The 18,610-nt window shown below is 35.9% G+C and overlaps 1 protein-coding gene across 1 annotated transcript in view; it reads right to left on the reverse strand.

The window, feature by feature from the left end:
* Position 1: 1 nt before the first annotated feature.
* RBPJ (recombination signal binding protein for immunoglobulin kappa J region) overlaps positions 2–18,610 on the reverse strand; it is a 90,134-nt gene continuing 71,525 nt past the window's right edge. The window contains exons 4-11 of the mRNA XM_010710320.3: positions 9,340–9,505; positions 7,629–7,803; positions 6,029–6,166; positions 5,706–5,818; positions 4,361–4,501; positions 1,356–1,511; positions 602–705; positions 2–491 (exon numbers count right to left, since the gene is read on the reverse strand). Coding sequence (XP_010708622.1) covers positions 176–491; positions 602–705; positions 1,356–1,511; positions 4,361–4,501; positions 5,706–5,818; positions 6,029–6,166; positions 7,629–7,803; positions 9,340–9,505 — 1,309 coding nt within the window. The 3' untranslated portion in view covers positions 2–175. The remainder of the gene's footprint in view (positions 492–601; positions 706–1,355; positions 1,512–4,360; positions 4,502–5,705; positions 5,819–6,028; positions 6,167–7,628; positions 7,804–9,339; positions 9,506–18,610) is intronic.

Genomic DNA, 18,610 nt, shown 5'->3' on the forward strand with positions numbered 1-18,610 from the left:
GTTTTTTTTTTTTTTATTGTGGCTTCTATATTTAAGATTAGCACTTGCAGGTAACCAGGTTCGAAATATCATCACCTAAAATGGAAAGGTGTTTTCCCATGAAACCACAAAAATTGTTCAGTTCTCTTGAACGTAGCACTTGAAAGTCAGTTAAAGTCCAAACAAACAACGGTAGTTAGGAAACTACAGTTGCTGTAGATGATGTGACGTTGGTTGGATTTGTGCTGACATTTGTGTAACTTCCCTCGCTGTTTGCATTTGTTTCACTGGAAGCCATGAGGCTTGAGTTGGCTCTGAGGATTGCTCCAGCAGCACTGCAGTGTGGTCGTGGCCCTGGTTCTGGTGTGTATGTAAAGGTAAGGCTGGTGGAGTAAATTATGCCATCGTTACGGACCAAAGTTACTGGAACTTGGACTGGTTGACGGACCCACCTCCAACCCTCTCGAAATGCAGAAATATCTGGAACAACACATAGCATGCTCTCTGCACATCTGAAAAACAGGAGAGTCAACTTAGTAAACAAAACTTAAAGAACGAGCGTACAATATGAAAAACATCCCGTAAAATATAACCACCATAAAAGTAGTAGGAAACACCATACCTGTACATAGTTTCGGCTTCCACATCCCCAAACCAGACACGTAAATTTGGAGTGAAATTCTGTCCTGTAAGTTCCAACATTGCTACATCCCCGCCGCCATTCAACTGGATGAGAGGATGAGTATAAAAGAAGAAAACCCACAAAAAAGAAACACTTTAATTAAGAAGAAAAATACCCTAGAAAAATTCTTTTTAGTGCACATATGAACTCTAAACAATGCTACTGATATCAGTTGGATGAAATAAAAATAAACAGACCTACACAAGTGAACTGTAAAAAAGTAAACTCAAAAAAATACAAAAAGATACAAAGAACAACATCTTCCAGAGAACACTAGGAGAGCTTTAAGTTCTTCAACAGCAGATAGCACATTTTCTTAACACAGTTTCAGCCTCATACTGTTTGATGAGTAAATGGCTGTTTCAAGAGTCAAAATGCTTTTTTAAGTAACCAAAAAAAGGAAGTGAAAGTCCTAAAGATATCACCACCATAGTATTTTAAAAAATAAAATTCCTAATGTACAGAAAAACAATATTATTACTCAAGTGACCAATATTAATAGTATTCATGTGATAAATACACATTCTGAAATGTAGCTGAGAAAAATTATTGCAATGTAATTATCTTACATAAAGCTGGTCGAAATCTTCTCCTACAGTAGCCCACAAAAGTACTATAACATTTAAGTCAGTATGATAAGAATCATCTCATGTGAAAGAGTTTATGAAAATAAACAAACAAATACATCACTTACTTGAAGACTTTCTACAACAGGCACAGGTGTCACTGGAGCATGGACAGGTCCCATCCCCTCATAAAATGTGTACTCTGCTTTATCTGTGCTAATGATTGTCCAAGAAGCTCCATCATTAATCATTTCTTTATTTGGTTCTTTTGGGCATGGAGTGGCCTTAAAAAGAAATTAAGTTTGAAATCTGATCTGTAGAACTGTTTGACAATCAGAGAGCTAAAAAACATCTAATTCAGTAACAATACTATTATTTTCATCATATGTTTCTCCATCTTTCATCTCCAACAAAAAGCACTGAATATTTTTCATTTTATGAATTATACCTGGCCAAGCACCAAGATTTACTTATTTAAAACTTGTTATTTATCTACAAAAAGATGAAAAAAACAAGCTAATATTCCAATGTTTGTTCGAAGACATGGAAGAAGCCAAAATGAAAACCCTGCAAATAAGCTAGAAACTTTTGCTATCTCTGTGTAAATCACGTATCATAAGTTTTACATCTTTATGTACTATTTCTTTATGGCAGCAAAAGCCCTCTGAACAATTCCATTATTTTGCAATAAGAAAATTGTGCATAGGTTAATCACAGACAGAAAAAAAACAGACTAGAAAACTTTTAATAGCTAAATTCTGCTTGCTTACATAAAGCTTTAGGGGCATCTTGATATACAACCATCCATCCAACCAGTTATATTACTTTACTCTCACATTAGATAAACTTCACAAATCTAACACAAATTGGCTAGTTGAAATGAAGTCAGGATCAAAGCTGAATTCTGACAGACTTTTTATTCTGATATGATCAGATTAAAAACCACTAATATAAAATAGCTTGCAAGACAGATAGCGCAGTGAGGACAGTAACCACTGACCTTTCTCTGCTTAACACCCAACTGATATTTTTATTAGAAGCATATGAAACTTATAAATTACTAGCCCAATTTCAAAAGAGAAACTGTTATATACTATTTTGACAAAGGACATTTTCCTGCTGGCATGAGTGACATGCTTTAACTCCTACCAAACAAAAACAGATATCAGAAGTGAATGAGCCTGTACAATATCCTTGGCTAGCTCCATCAGTTCTGCTAAACACCTGACATGAAGAAGAAAGAAAATGCCACAGAGGGTGATGAGGCAATGGCACAGGCTGGCCAGAGAAACTGTGGATGTCCCATCCCTGGAGGTGTTCAAGGCCAGGAAGAAATGGGGCCCTAAGCAACCTGATCTTTTAGTGGCAACTGAACATGCAGCAGGGGGGTTGGAACAAGATGATCTTTAAGGTCCCTTCCAACTCAAGACATTCTATGAATCTATGACTTCATAAAATGACCAGGTCTGTCTGTTTCTATAAACAGCATCTACTAATGCTGCTCTTAGACACTGACTACACTCTGATCAAGCACGGCATTATTTATAATCCTTTCTGTAGCCTGCAGAGAATGAGTCTTTGAAAAGAGATCTGACTGGTACATTCGAGTAAACTTAATCTCAACTCTTTTTTGGTAGGTTCATGCTGAACTGTTGGCTTTTTATATCCCTTCTGCTTTAAGTCTTCTATTTTTTTATACAGGGATGTTTTCATTCACTCATGAAAGAATTGTGGTTTTTCACTCATGAAAAAGTGGCTCTTCTTCCACAAAGTGAGCACAGACTGGCTAGACTCTACTTCAGAAACTAAACTCAGCAGTCAATATTCACTGAAAGATGTGATTTCTTCTCAAGTCTTGGTCTTCTGGTCCAAGGGAAGAAACAGATAAAATGAGATGTCTTTCCTGACATTGGCAGAAAGATTTTATATTTTGTCATGATTCCAGTTACCAAAAAGTGATTACAGTCTCATGTGCATGTTAACTGATTTTATTCAACAAGTAGAATAAAAAAGAGTGGGGTGTCCTCCTTTCATCCTCCCACGTGGAAAGTTTGGATCTCTTTTCAGATTGGGCTCCACAAGTATCATGATATTAAAGAGTGTTAGTATGTCCCTGCAGTTCCACAGACATTTCCAGCAGCTGTCAGAGTAGCAGGAGTTCCTAGTTCATTCAGTCCTTCCCACAGAATAGTTAGAAAAAGATCAAACAATAGCAGGGCTGACTCTGAGAAACTGCAGTTCCTGTTTCACTGCTTTCTTTTCTTCCTGGCAAAGATCCATTCTGCTTTACAAGAAAATACATTGATAGGTATCTCTGCTATCTCCTAGTGGAAGAAACAACAGACTTTGTCCACTTCTGACCTTTAGGTTATGAATGTTTCCTGAAATACGAACAAAGCTTCTCATATTCTTTTCACTATCACAGTTTAGGATAGAAGTCATCTGAGACTTGACCAATCTTTCTTGCCCCCTCCCTTAAAAACACTAGCTTTCCACTTCCCTGCTTCTACCTTTCTTCCTCTGGAAACTAGACCTGTTCTAAGAAATTTCTGAGTCTTCACCAAGTTCGTTGCTTTTCCTGGAATACAGTATTCTCTCTCAATACCCTTTACTACTTTAAAGAGATCTCTCAGTTGAGATTAAATCTGATTACCACTCTTGCTATTGTCTAGAATTACCACAGTAGAAGTCTGCTAAAAGCACACTAACACACACAAGACTAAAGCAGCCTGCTGCCATATTATGAGACATCAAAGCAAAATGCAAGCTATTATTATTTTTTAGGCAGCTACTCCTTCGGGTTGATTCCCATTAAAGTAACTTACTGGGGACAATTTTCTCCACCTACTAGAGAAAAATTATTGAAGACAGATGAGTACATTCTTTATTGACAAATCAAATTTCTGTGGCTTTACTCTACTTTTTACACTTAGCCAAGAGTAAGACAATTCAACACAGCTAAGTGCATCATGAAAGGCTATAATGAACTCTATTTGCAAATATGAGAATATTTTCAAAAGAAATATTCTCATTCAAAACCAACTACAAAACTGACATTCATACATATTTGTAAATATTTGGGAAAAGTCTGCAACCATGCTTTTCATCTATCAAAATAAGATAAACAACTCACTTGAAATTGGATTATTCTCTCCTGGGAAAGGCACAAATACATTCTCTCAGTGTCTTTAAGGTAAAATGCACATTTATGGAGCTGTGATACTGGATCATCTGCATCCAATAATGCTGTCTGCTTATCTACTTTTCGAATTATCTGTGAATGAAAGTTGTACGCACATTTAGGACAATATCTGTACTTCATTACACTGAAGATTACACTGAAGATTATGTATGTAATGTTAAGTACAGGAAGTGAACAATCATAGTTTTCAAGTTTCCAAGCCTCCTGTTTTAATAACATCAGATTCATAATTTCTAATGATTTTTCATTAAGTACACAATATTACAGTTACAATCAGTACTACTCCTTCAAAACGCTGTGTGCATATATATTTCACCTTTTTCCTCATTCCAACAGCAAGAAAAAAAAGTCTGAGCTTCAAAATCTACTTCTGGTTTGTTTCTTGACAATGAAAGAACAGTAGGTCAACTATCAGTAATCTTCTACAGAAGCACATGCTTCCAACACTGGTAGTATCAATTACAATCTATGGCAGACTGGCTGCTGAACCAGAGCAGTTGAGAAATAAGGATCTACTCTAAAGGTATTGAGATGGCCTTAAACATAATACTGAAGTACAACAATCATTGGTTATCTTAACAGTTACCTTTAAGTAATATTTAATGACCAACTGAAAAGAACAATTGTTACTGACAAACTGACAGTTCAGAACAAAAAAATATGCTGACTTAATTCAGAGTATTATTTTATTTTTAAAAATTAAAGTATTCCCTTACAGGAGGTGGAAATATGTTGGAATACTGGAATTTTATCTCAACTTCTAGAAAAAAAGTTCATATGAAATATGCAACATCAGCAGAAGCAGCAGCCATAGCACTCAAAGATTTCTTAGCTAACTATCTTCTGGCTTCAAATCAGTAGAATACTTTTAAATCTAGGCTGAAGTCAAAAAACAAAATTGTCCTACTGGTCTCAAATCCTTTAAGTATTGATACAGAATAATGGATAAAATATTTTGCTACAGTGGGACCTACATCACTGTTTTTAAAAAAGACCTACCTTTTTTTTAATGACAGCTTGCAGATTAACCTACTTTGGTAGGTTTGAATTTTGAAAGGTTCCTTGTGCTTAATTTACAAGCTGCCCTTTACTTATAGCATTAATCAGCATATATAAAAATATGCTTTTATTGAAACAAATGTCATTTTCATATAAAATGTGTATTACTAAAATGAAATGTATAAAGTCAAAACTGTAAAGAGTGAAAACCTAATTATAAATTACACTAAGCAGCCACATACAAGTTAACTATAACAGTGGAGAAATTAAACATTACCAGTCTTGGGAGTGCCATGCCAGTAACGGAGCACACAAGTTTGACAGTCTGCCCATAATGAATGTAGCCATCTCTCACTGTGAATTCTTCTCCTTCCGATTCATCATCATCCACTGCATGAAAAAGGAAGTTCCACATTATTTGTTTAACTAAATGTTTTCCTCAGTATGAGGAACATTAATATCACACTACTCCATCAAATATACACTCGGTAACAAAACAAATCTGTGCTTGGGCAATTAATAAGGAAGAAAAACAAAGGACTTTTTTGTGGGGATGGAGGGAGGGAAGTTAAAAATATATATTCCTTCATTTTTACTTACAGAGGTGAATGTAAAATGCTCCCCACTGTTGTGAACTGGCATGGAAATTACCGCCTTCTACGTGCAAATATCTGGTGCTAACTGTTTGGGATCGAAGTCTATTAAATAGTGCCACTTTTGTCCCTGATGCAATACATACTGCAAGGAATACATACAGACTTCAGATTATAAAATTACTTCGTTATCATTACAAAGAAAAGTAAGAAGTCACAAATACAATAAAATAAGCCGATGAATATTGAAAATCAATAAATAATTCTCAATTATTGATTGAATTACATGATACTTATATTTGTGACAATCCAAAAATAGTTACAAAATTATAAGAGGGAAACATAGAGAGGCTGATCTCCAAAGGCATGCTAGTTGACTAAATTCTGCCACTTGGTCAAATGGGCCAGTGCTTGCCGAAAATTCTCCGTTCACAGTTTTCAAATAATTGATTATTTGAACAGAAGCATTAGCTTACCCTCGAGAAATATTTAAGACTATTCTCAGTGGTCACTGCATTTGAAGTATAAAGAAAAATTATTCTTAAAAATCACAACCAATTGAAATGAAAACAGACAAATATATAAAATTGTAACCATGCAACTTGAAATTTTCTCAGATCTGAACTTTCTCAGTATTCAAGAGGGCAAAAAGCTAAGTCTGCGCCCCTAAAAAAATTCAGCTACTATCACTGTCATCAAAACAGGCACGTTTCTTCTACTGTTGGTATTTACTACTGAAAATGCTTAGTTCATATTCACTGTCCATCAAAACCATTTGTCTGAATACAAAGTCAACAGTGCATACTCTGAGCCCACAGGCGTAAACTGCACAGCAACAGACCACCTTTATTCATGTGGCAAGCTAGCAGCCCCGAGATCCACATTCCATAGGTGAATGGGTTCCAGCCCAACACAGATGGAAGAGCCCTTTAAAGCACTAGTGAAGAGAGAAAAACAAACAAAAAAAATAACGGCATCTCTTGAGGTGCTCCAGTGGTAGCAGGTAAAAACTTCGGAGAAAAAGCAAAAATGCTCCCAATACCACCAGAGATATCTTCAGTTAAAAAACAGGGTAAGCAAATTAACCTGGGTGAAATACCATCATACAGATTTCTTAACCAACTATTTAAAAGTGACCGTGCAAAATATATTAAAAATAAAAGTACAAAAATGGCATGAGACAGAAAGAAGGTGGTTGTGACATGAAGAGGTACAGTCTGGGAAACACGAAATATTCCTACCACAATCTGAAAGTTCTCTCTTCACTACTGATCAAAACATCCTAAGCACCAGATCAAGGCAGCTTAAGGGATTCAACAGCTTAGAAAGCTGGGACAGAGCATTCTTTATGAATTTGTTTATAAGGATTTACTCCTCAGAATAAAGGTTTTGGGTGAATCTTTTGTATTTACTAAATAATTGTGACTGTATAAAACTAGACATCATAATCAATATAGGAACATTCTAAAATATATTGCTGGGCATAATCCTAAAATCATTTTTTTTAATTTAAAGTTTCATATTTTATACTGTAGTCACATCTCAATAGATTAAAACAAAATGGAGACAAAATTGCTACAGAAAGAAAAGAACTGTAAAATACTTACAGTCTGCATTTTTCAGCGACTGCTTCTTTTTAGAAGGCTTGGAGATGACTTTGATTCGTTTACTGAGGAACACACCGATGTCATCACTATTGCCATAGAACATTTTTACTGATAGCATGAAGTGCTTTCTCTTGTCTGAATCTGATATGTATAACGTTTTGGCAGTGCAATAATTCTGTGGGTAAAAACATATTATTGTTCCCTTTTTCAAATTAGCTCAGTACAAGAAACACCATATGTAATTGTGAATGAAAATGGTGTACCAGTTCCTCAAGCAGATCAAAAATCTTTCTCCTCTCTTCCCCATTAATAACATCACTTTTCTTTCTAATACGTATGGAATCCTTCTGTATGGAAATCATTTATAAACTACTTTTTAGCTTTGTGAAGTACAGCATCTTACTTCAGTAATTCAACTCCTTACTAAGACCGGAAAGCAAGTGATTACAGACTGTAGCTGTACCAAAGCCACATCTGAGAGGGTAAGAGCACCACTAAAAGTTACATTCGAGTACAGTTGATATGCACAAAAAATTGCTTGTGTAAAAAAAAAAAAACCAAAAAAACACAAATGAAACACTACCAGCACCAAAAACAAACATTAAACCAAGCTTCACTTGAAAGCATTGGAGAGGATTGGGTTTTGAAATCAGTGGAAAGTTACAAAGATCTAAATGCTAAGATAGGCAACAAGAAGAGATTAAAGACCTCCAGAAAAACGTCAACTATCTTTCATTTTGAGAAACAAATATATACAAGAGCAGTGTCCACCTTGGTATAACAAACATGTTTCTGAGAAGTTATACTAAAAAAATCTTTAAGCCATACAACCTGTAGCAGGATTCTGTGAAATCACGTGCTTAAGCTGTAAGGCAGACATGGCACGTATTTTGTGAAAACTCCTGCAGTCAGTAATTGCTCATGGAAGTAACAAGTCAGTTTTCAGAACCATTCAAAGAATCTGTTCAAATCCAAATAATCTAATCCATGGTGACCTAGCTTGATCACCTTGATCTTCCATGGCAGCAACATTAAGAGTAAATGCAATATGGAATTTAGATGGATTCCATTGTATATTTGGAAGAAAAAAAAAAACAACACACACGCGGTAACACACAAAACATTTCTAAGGAGATGGTGCTACAAATAAAATTGTAGTAATCAGCTAGATAATACTGCATAATTAGACAGCCAGATAAAATGAGCTCTTACGTGCTGCCAGACTTACTCTGGTTGTTTAAGTCACTACAAAAAAAATCTGGTAGCAATTTATATTATTGTACAAAAACTGTACTACACATATAAAGTGGCACTTAATGTATTTTTATGCAAAGGAATTTTATGACCATTTCAGCAGCAGATGTTGTTCAGATGCTTCCTTGATATTATCCATTCATGCAAACCAGTGAGACAGACAAGGAGTTCTGGCAAGCAACCTTACTTCAGTTAACCACTGAGGCCTACCAAATGACCTAACAGAATTGACTGAGTTGAGACCCTACAGATGAAAAGTTAGCACCATGCTGTAATTCCATGAACCACATCCATTGACTCCATCATTTTGTATATCTTTGAGGTCTTTTTTTAAAACAACTCATTTAGTATCTGCTACAGAATAACTAAAATTACAATAAGCCAATGCATGTCCTGAAAGGCATTGCGTAGTTATAATGTCCTTTGTGGAGTTCTTAATGCATTATTACACTTCTACCTTTCCTTCCAAGTTCAGCTGCTGCATTTCTTGGTCACTGTTTCCTATTCCAATGAAGGCGCAGGGTTGTGACTCTTGCTCAGTGCAGCCATCCCGTTCCATTTGCTCTTTTTTTTTCTTCCATCCACTGCCCATAAGATACACACATGGAGGGGGACAAAAGAACCTGAAAATGAAAAACATTTCGAAATTACATCCAATTTTTAAGAAAAAAATTAAAACAAGCACTCAAACTGTTGTAGATCCAAAGCTTTCTCAGTCAACTTGCCATACAAGTCAAGTTTATGTATGTATGCTTTTCATTAGATTTTCTAACACACAAATCAAAAAAAGAGAAAAAACAAGGAAAAACAGCATTAGATGCCCTGTCACTGAGCATGTTTCCACTGGAAATAGGAAACAAACTCCATCCCTACAAAATAAAAATATTTTTTACCCTCACAAAAAGGAAATTCTCTTAAAGAAAGTAGAGAAGTCTTCCAAGTGATGACAATGTTTTGCTTTTGTAATCAACATGATTAAGACACATCAGTACTACCAAATAATTTAAAGAATCTAGCTCTAGCAACTGCAATTTTTAAATATTTAGGCTTTTATCATTAGCAAAGGAAAAGGAGGGAGTCTATTCTGTTCAAACAAAAATTTATTTTCTGTTTATAAATGAATCAGGTGCCTTCAGCAGTAATTGTTAGATATTATTTATTCTTTAGCAGTCATTCTAGATGCTATTTTAAAGCAAAAACTTCAAAAGAAAAGCATTTTAATGCCATGTATTGGTCTTGAAGTTTCTGCAAATTGTTAAAAAGACAGCCTTAAGTGCTTCTGGTTTTAATTTAACCTAGAGGTGCAGTGTTTTTAACATTATTTAGTTAAAATCAAAGTTGAAAAAGCAAAAGAACTATTAGCATACCATAATTATAAGAAAGCTAAAGAGGCATGAAAGGAAAGGAAAACTGAAAAAGTTTCTTATTCCATTTATTTCACATTGAAGTGTAGTACTTAATTTGACAATTCTGACATTCAATGACATCTCCTACTGTATTCCTGTAAGTAGGTACAACATTTCCAAAATGTCCTCTGGAGCAACTGAATTCATGCGTAATTCTTTAATTCTTAATTCTTTAAACACTATGTAAGCTTTTATTAGCATAAATCAGCTTTAGTTTGAAAATTAAATTTAATAAACTTCACCACTTCAGTCCATCAGCACAATTATCTTTCAAAGACATAAGATGCTTTTTTAAGTAACATATTTCTAAAAAGAGAAAACCAAAATCCTGACTTAACAGACATAATAAAAACATAAACAGTAAAAATCCATAAAAGTAAATGCAAAGATTGGTAATCATTTCAGTTAGGCCACATAGTCAATATTTATTCCTTGTTCATAAAACAAAAAATAACTTTTAAAGATTTTGCTACAATTCAAAATTTCAGTGGTTATGATAACCAGCAAAAATAGACCCTTGCAGGCAAACACCAAGCAATCTTGAAAAATTTTCACTGTTAATTTATTTGGCACTTCAACTTCTCACTCTTTTTAAAATACATCCAAAATTACTATATATAATATACTATATGGCTTAAATCTCTAAGAAAATCTTTCAAACCACAACACTTTCCATGGTTTGAAAAAAAGACTGCCTGCAAAACAGAATGTGTAGAAAGTAGACTTCTATATGAGGTCAAAAAAATCTGCATGTTTGAAAAACCCATTAATTTCATTAGTGGAACTGCTCACACAGATTGCTTTTCAAACTTAATTCAGAACCAAATGCTGTATTTCCTCCATTACAATAATCCACTTCACCAGAGATGTACCATAACAATTATTTGTTCCTTTTATTGCCTTCACACTGTTGTCAAGGATATAAATGGAATATAAAATTAACTATGGAATTATGAGTTAATGGAAATCTGTTTGTAGAAGCAAGTTACTCAAAGTTCACCAAACAATATTTTTTCATGTGCTTATTGCATCAGTGTTAACTATTTGCATTTGATTCTCTGGAGGTAACTATGGGCCAGATGAAGGCTCTGGGATTTTTTTTCCTTCCAATTGAACATGCAGAACACAGAACCAACACAACAGGTAGCAACTTGCCGATTTGCAAAACAGATGTTTCCTGACCTCTCATGAACCTGAAAACCTACACAACAAACTAGCTCAAAAGTAAAATGTAACACTTCTCCAGCAGTTGCACAAGACAATAATTTCAGTAAACCAGTAATGAAGCAAAATGCTGGAGTTTATAGTTATCTGACACCAGAATGCAGTACTTTACTGCTGTAAGCACAAAGTGGAGAAAAGAAGGCTGCAGGATGACCTCATTGCAGCATTTCAATACCTAAAGGGAGCCTACAGAGGGGAGGGGAATCAACTCTTTGAAAGGGTTGATAACTGCAAGACAAGGGGAAATGATTTTAAGTTGAGGGAGGGGAGATTTAGGTTGGATGTCAGGGGGAAATTCTTTACAGAGAGAGTGGTGAGGTATTGGAACAGGCTGCCCAGAGAGGTTGTGGATGTCCCCGGAAGTGTTCAAGGCCAGATTGGATGGGGCCCTGAGCAGCCTGGTCTGGTATTAAATGGGGAGGTTGGTGGCCCTGCATGTGGCAGGGGGGTTGGAGATTCATGATCCTTGAGATCCCTTCCAACCCTGGCCATTCTGTGATTCTGTGAAGTTGAAAACTACCTCAAACAGAAACAGTAAATAATAATAAATATTTCTTATGAAACAGCATATAACATATACCACTTCCTTAGCTTATTACATGTATTTTTCTCACTTTTTGCTATCCGACATCTGTTCCAGCTTTCTTAGTGACAATGCTGACTGTCTCTGCAGGGCATATTTAATATCCTTATGGAAATCTCTTACATACTTAGCCAAGTATTTCCCTCCCTACTACAGAATTTTGATCACCGAACCAGTAATGCATTCCCTACTTTTCACCTGCACTCATTTCATAAATTACATCAGTACAGACTATGTAACCTAATTTCTCTCAAGTGCTTACCAAATAGGAAGGACAATCTTAAGAGAACTTACATTTGCAAGGGAAAGTACACAATGACAATGGCTAAAGTAACAGTAAAGTATCGAAATTTAAGGTGTTTACAGAAACAACATAATTCATATTACATTTTTCAGCCCATACCTAGATGCAAATACCATAGCTGTTGCTAAAAACCCTTTTCTGAAGATCAGCTACTGACGGCTGAAAGTTCTGGATTGTTGTAGGAAAACGGGGGAAAAAACCCAAAAAGCTAGCACAATGATTATGGCCATATTATTATACTCATCATGTCAGGTCAGGTCAGTAGGAGGCCTACTTTTTTCTTTGAGAATCTGGAAGTAAGAGGTCCATCAGTTCAAGATAAAATCTTGTATTTATATTACTGGTTAGAAGACAAAAAAATCCCAAACTTTTTTTAATCAAACCGATTTTCATTTCGACTTTATTCTAAATCAAGACCTTTACATACCTACGGCCACGAGGTGGCAGGGAAGACCCATTAGAAACAAGTTTTTCGTCTTTATAAACTAAGACAGAGAAAAACACTGGAAGACTCCATATTACCAAACAAAGAAAGAAACTCTCACTTAGATCATTTCATGACAGGCTAAACCTACAAAACAAGGAAAGAGCGAGTGATCACAGTCTGAACAAATTTCCTTCTCTGTCACTTCACATTTACAACCACAAGCACTCATGTATAGAAAAGGTTAATTATAAACTTTATTTCCAACAGTTTTCCAAGTTTGAATAATAGCTGCAAGTATTTTATTTCTAATTATCAGAGGGTATTAAATAATGTGACTTAGGTACGTTTAAAATAACTATTAGAGAAAATTTCTAATTAATAAAACACTTTCCATGTAAACAGCATTATAAACGTTCACATGAGAGGTTGGCTTTCAGATACCCATGAAGAGGGAAAAAAAAGAGAAAGAAAATCACCTCCCCAAAACAACCCATGTAGGTAATTTCCAGTATTGGTGATGGGAAAAATGGTAGGACAATGTTTGATGGAACAAATGAAACTATTCTTCCTTCAACTTTTGATTTACAGAGCCTACCTCTTTAACCACAAACTAAAATAAGACTGAGTGGGAGGCAAAAATTCTTCTGAAGTATTAATCTGACCTGCAGTAAGAAGAAAATGATAGGTGCTAAGGGGAAAGGCAGCCGCCTCTGGTTGCTCTGAGTTTGGTCAGAATTTTTAGTACAAGAAGTAATGGTGGAAAATCATGAAGGATGCAACTGCCTATCAGGATTTATAACATCTTCTTACTAACTTTTCTCTATGCTGCAAGTAAACTGATAACTCTATTTAATCAGCAGTAAAGCAAAAAAGTACATTCACCCATGATTGATTTGGAAACCACAAATATCTATTAGAGATGAACTCTGTAAGCTCTTCCATTAATCAAGTATAGCAACCAGGAATATCTTTTGTGAACAAAACCCATTCTGTGTCTGTTAGTGTTTCTGGACAAGATGCTGATTCAGTATCTCCTATTTGCTGATTTAAAACACAGTAGTTGACAGACTGAGCCAGGATAACACTTTCAGATGCCAGGTCTCCGAAAATACTTCGTATATTTAATGACAACATGTACTTAGTGCTCTTGTAAACTCATAGTTTACCTTATGTAAGATGCTTTCCCTATACAACTTCCAATAATTAAAATGATGAGTAGTTGATGTTGTCATCAATGGGTAGTTGATGCTGTTATCAACTAAGCTGATGTTGTGAGACATTAGTCAGGAAGGATCAGGGGATCTACCTCAAAGGAGAAAAGGGCTTCCACAGAGTGCTGTCTTTCAAGGGCCTAATTTCATAGAGAACTTAGCCAAGAAAAGGCCACAGCACTACCAACTTCATGTTAAGCCACTAAGCTTAGAAACTCACTACAGGAAACAAAAGCAAGCTGGTATTCATTTTTTTCCTGACAGATCTGGTCCATCAGACCAGAAAGTGAATGTTTTTCCATGGCAAGAACACCAAGCTGAGGTATCTAAGGATGCTCTCTTTTATTCCAAATGTCTTCAAGGGAAAAACAAAATTTCTAATGGTTTCCGAGCCTTAACAGTAACAAGCAAAAGTGGAATAGATTTGAGTCTTTGGCACCACCTGGAATATTGTTTTTAATTAGACAATCACAAAGGAGAAAAAAACATTCCCCCAGCCCCTTCAGTCAACTAAAGCCAATAAATACAGAGAAAATATGATATATTAGTAGAGAAGCCATCCTTATTGAACTTACCAAGGCTGTAAAGGATAGCAAGAAGCTAAAATCAGCTCATGTCTTTGCTAGCTACTTCTGATATACTCAGTTCTATTTTCAAACCACAGGATTCTGCTCACAAAGGTTAGCTTTTTCAAAATATCCAAGACCCTGCAAAGGGTCCAGAGGAAGGCCATGAGGATGACCAGAGGGCTGGAGCACCTCTCCTATGAAGACATGCTGAAGGAGCTGAACTTAGCCTGGAGAAGAGAAGGTGGCGGGGATACCTCATTGTGCACTTCCAATATTTATAATGAAATTATAAACAGGAGGGAAATACATTTTATACAAGGGTAGACAAGGAAAGGGGGAATGGTTTTAAACCCCGGCCCTGGAGATGTTCAAAGCCAGGTTTGACAGGGGCAAGCTGATCTAGTACTTGATCTAGTGGTTGGCAATTCTGCTTGAAGCAAAGGGGTTGAAAACTTGATACTCTTTGAGGCCCCTTCCAACCCAAGCCATTTTAGGATTCTATGATAAGACATTCCTGAGGTCATCTTTCAGAAAACTGTGCCTACCACCTTGTCTTCTTTAACTTCACAGTGACAACAGCAGGGAAGATGGTTCTTTGTACCAGTCAGTCAGTTTGGAGTCAGTCAAGGCAGAAATTGTTTGTCAATTACCCACATTATTTTGAGCATGAAAACACTGTCTTCCTTCTTAGGAAAGCAGAATGAACTGACAATATCCATTAAAAAAAAAAAAGAAACAAATGAAACATAACTAGGTGCTAGAATGCTACGGATAAAGCAGTGGAGCCACAGGGTAAGCACTCGAAAAGGCTATGCTCTCAACAACACAGTGCAGGGAAGGAAAATATTTCAGCAGAAATTGCAGAAGCTCTTACACTAACAGCAAGATGCAACCAGAACATTCTCAAGGCTAATCAGCAGTGAGAATTTTTTTAACGCTGAGTAGCATACAACCCACAAGTACCAATCTGGCTCACAATCTTTGACAAACTACATCTTGGAATCCAAAACACTTCAGTCCTTCAAACTGTTGAATGTTCATGCTGTTCAAACTGTGACCGTTATACTAGTAGGATAACCACTGAAGAGAGAAATCTCAGCCAACAGTAAGTACACATGAGTGGAAGAACACAAGCACACGTCAAACACCTACACTCATTAGGTCTAAAGGTGACCTGAGCGCCTCTATCAGTTGAATGCCTCTGAAAAATGACAGCCACCCAGCATGAAACATCAGACAAAAATTCTTAAATTCAGCTCAAGGCCAGCACTGGGCTTCTTACTACTGAACTTCTTAATTCAACTAAACAACATTAACTTAGGAAAGAGCAAGGCTAACAAGGTGCCCTCAAAGAAGAACCCTCCCTTCAATAGCACACCATTAATTAGGGACAAGTATCAGGAGCATTCTCAATCTAACACAGGAAGTCTTCACTTAAGTTTAAACTACACCATACTGCACTAGATCTGTACAGGTTACAGAGAGCGTTCAGAGTAATTTACTTTATATTCATAAGAACACAGGAAAACCATTATTGCGCTGGACTTTTGAACTGTGCCATGCAAAGTTTAATATGATAAATACTTTTCATCATCTCCCAGTATGCAAAATTTAAAGAGTGGAACAGAAGTCGGATGGTAGTTTTAGACCTTGTGTTTACTTAAAGGATACATTACTTGAGAAATAATGTCTTTTGTGAGTTAATGCTTACTTAGAAAGATAGCGCAACATAACTTACTCTTTATGGATCAAAACTTAACTAGATTATATGCATGCCATACTTTGGAAAAACTGGAATTCTGCCTGTTAAAGGGGTAGGCTCATCTATAGAGATGAATACTAAATAACTCACTTCAGAAAAGCCATTTTTAGCATAAAAAGAGTGAATATCTGATAAATCAGTTGAATACAGCAGCCTTAAAATTTTACTAATTCTCCTCAGTCCAGCAATACGAAAAAACAAAGGAACTTTCTGCTATGAATATGACAAGAAATTAAAAAAAAAAAGAAGCTAATCAATCAGTTGCACAAAGTGCATAACTTGGGGGCACACAAGGATGCAAACAATAACTAGCATTCCTGTTTATGCTGAGCATCTAGATAATAAAATGCCAATAGTCATGCTAACAGTCTATCAGAAGGAGCTATCAGAACTGTACCAGAGATAGTCTAAAAGGTGGTTTAATAAAATAGTGAAAATAAAAATGTTTTAACTGAAAAAAGAATTTTCAGCATATATTCCAAACATCTATTCCATCTCTGTACCAGAACGGCAATCAGGTCATCATTATATTATAACAAACACCTGTTTTCCTGACTTATTTTGCAAAACTCCGAAACCCCCTAAATTTCACTGACATGCTTCCTTTTCTGAGCAGTGAATCTAAGATACCTCTTGTGAACAAACACAGTGGTGCTAAGTTAGACAACTAAATTGTGTTTCATGAAATTGGAGACAGTAAAAATGCCTCATTTTAGTTTTCAAGCAGTGAAAAGCTAACTACTAATTTACAGAGTTATCAATACCTGAAAATTTAGGCAATGTATGTGTCAAAGTGACTACAGCAGCATCAAATGTGGTATACACATATATTCCAGGCAATGGGAATTTAAGGCAGCATTGACTATGAAATCTACATAGGAGTTTCCAAATAGTATTAGCAAATATTTTGAGGCTCTGCCCTATGTTCTTCAGAACATTTGAAGATTTCCAAACTCCAGTGAAACTTTCAATAATCAAAATTAAAAATGTGCTTTATCTTTTTATTTTATTCCTTCTTTTGATGCAATTTGATCTCTAGAAAAGACAGGGCAGGTTTGCAAAATGTTCCTGCTCTCATAAACTGACCCAGAAGAAACAGACTGAAGTTACAAACACGCTGCTTGGAAATTTGTTTTTTTTTTTTATCAGCTGGCACACATCTCATTTTAGGTAAGTAACATGCTGAAATCATATGCAGTGAGTCTTAACTATGCACATCTTTTTCATTCATTCATTCTTATGCCTTCCTGTAGATTCTGTTATTTACCCATTATGCAAATTGTAACAAAACTCAAACCACTTTGAAATTACTTGGGGAAAAAAAATCCTCCACGAACAGCCACGAACATTCACCATATCTACTCCAGACTTAAAAATGGAAATTTTAAAAATATATATATTAGGAGTCTTATTTTTTACTATAAAACGATGAGGAATTGTTAAATCATTTAGGCTTCCTCAGTTTGTATTTCTCTTCCCTCCAATATTTGACTTAAAGTTAGACAATAAAGTGAGATCATCATCAAGCTAATCTGCAAAAAAAAAAAAGTTCAATTATACCTTCAATCATCACAAAAGGTTCTTTCTACTCTTCAAGAAGATGCCTATAATTAAGAAATCCAACCAGTGAAAGACTAGACAAGCAGCTGTACGGTGTACAGTTCTACTACTGAGATGGGAGGTCAAGAAAGGACCCAGCTTACGTCTTCAGTATCCCTTTTGGAAAGCAACGAAATAAGTAAGAACCTCCTTGAAAATCACATCACAGAATCAAAGAATTGCAGAGGGTGGAAGGGGCCTCAAGAGACCAAGTCCAATCCCAATGCTAAGACAGGTACTCTACAATAGGTCACAAAGGTAGGCATCCCGATGGGTCTTGAATATCTCCATAGAAGGAGACTCCACAACTTCACTGGGTAACCTGTTCCAGTGCTCCATCACCCTTACCATAAAGAAGTTCTTCCATGTGTTTGTATGGAATTTCCTATGTTCAAGTTTCAGGCCGCTACTCCTTGTCCTTGGCTATGCACCACCGAGAAGAGCCTGGCCTCATGCATTTGCTTCACACCTCCCTTTAAGTATCTATAAACATTGATCAGATCCTGTCATCTTTTCCCCAGACTGAAAAGACCCAGGTTACTCAGCCTTTCCTCATATGAGAGATGCTCCAGGATATTTATCATCTTTGCAGCTCTCTGCTGGACTCTTTCTAGGAGATACCTGTCTTTTTTTTTTTTTTCTT

The sequence above is a fragment of the Meleagris gallopavo genome, chromosome 4, assembly GCF_000146605.3.
Source record: "Meleagris gallopavo isolate NT-WF06-2002-E0010 breed Aviagen turkey brand Nicholas breeding stock chromosome 4, Turkey_5.1, whole genome shotgun sequence".
In the NCBI taxonomy this organism is placed as follows: domain Eukaryota; kingdom Metazoa; phylum Chordata; class Aves; order Galliformes; family Phasianidae; genus Meleagris; species Meleagris gallopavo.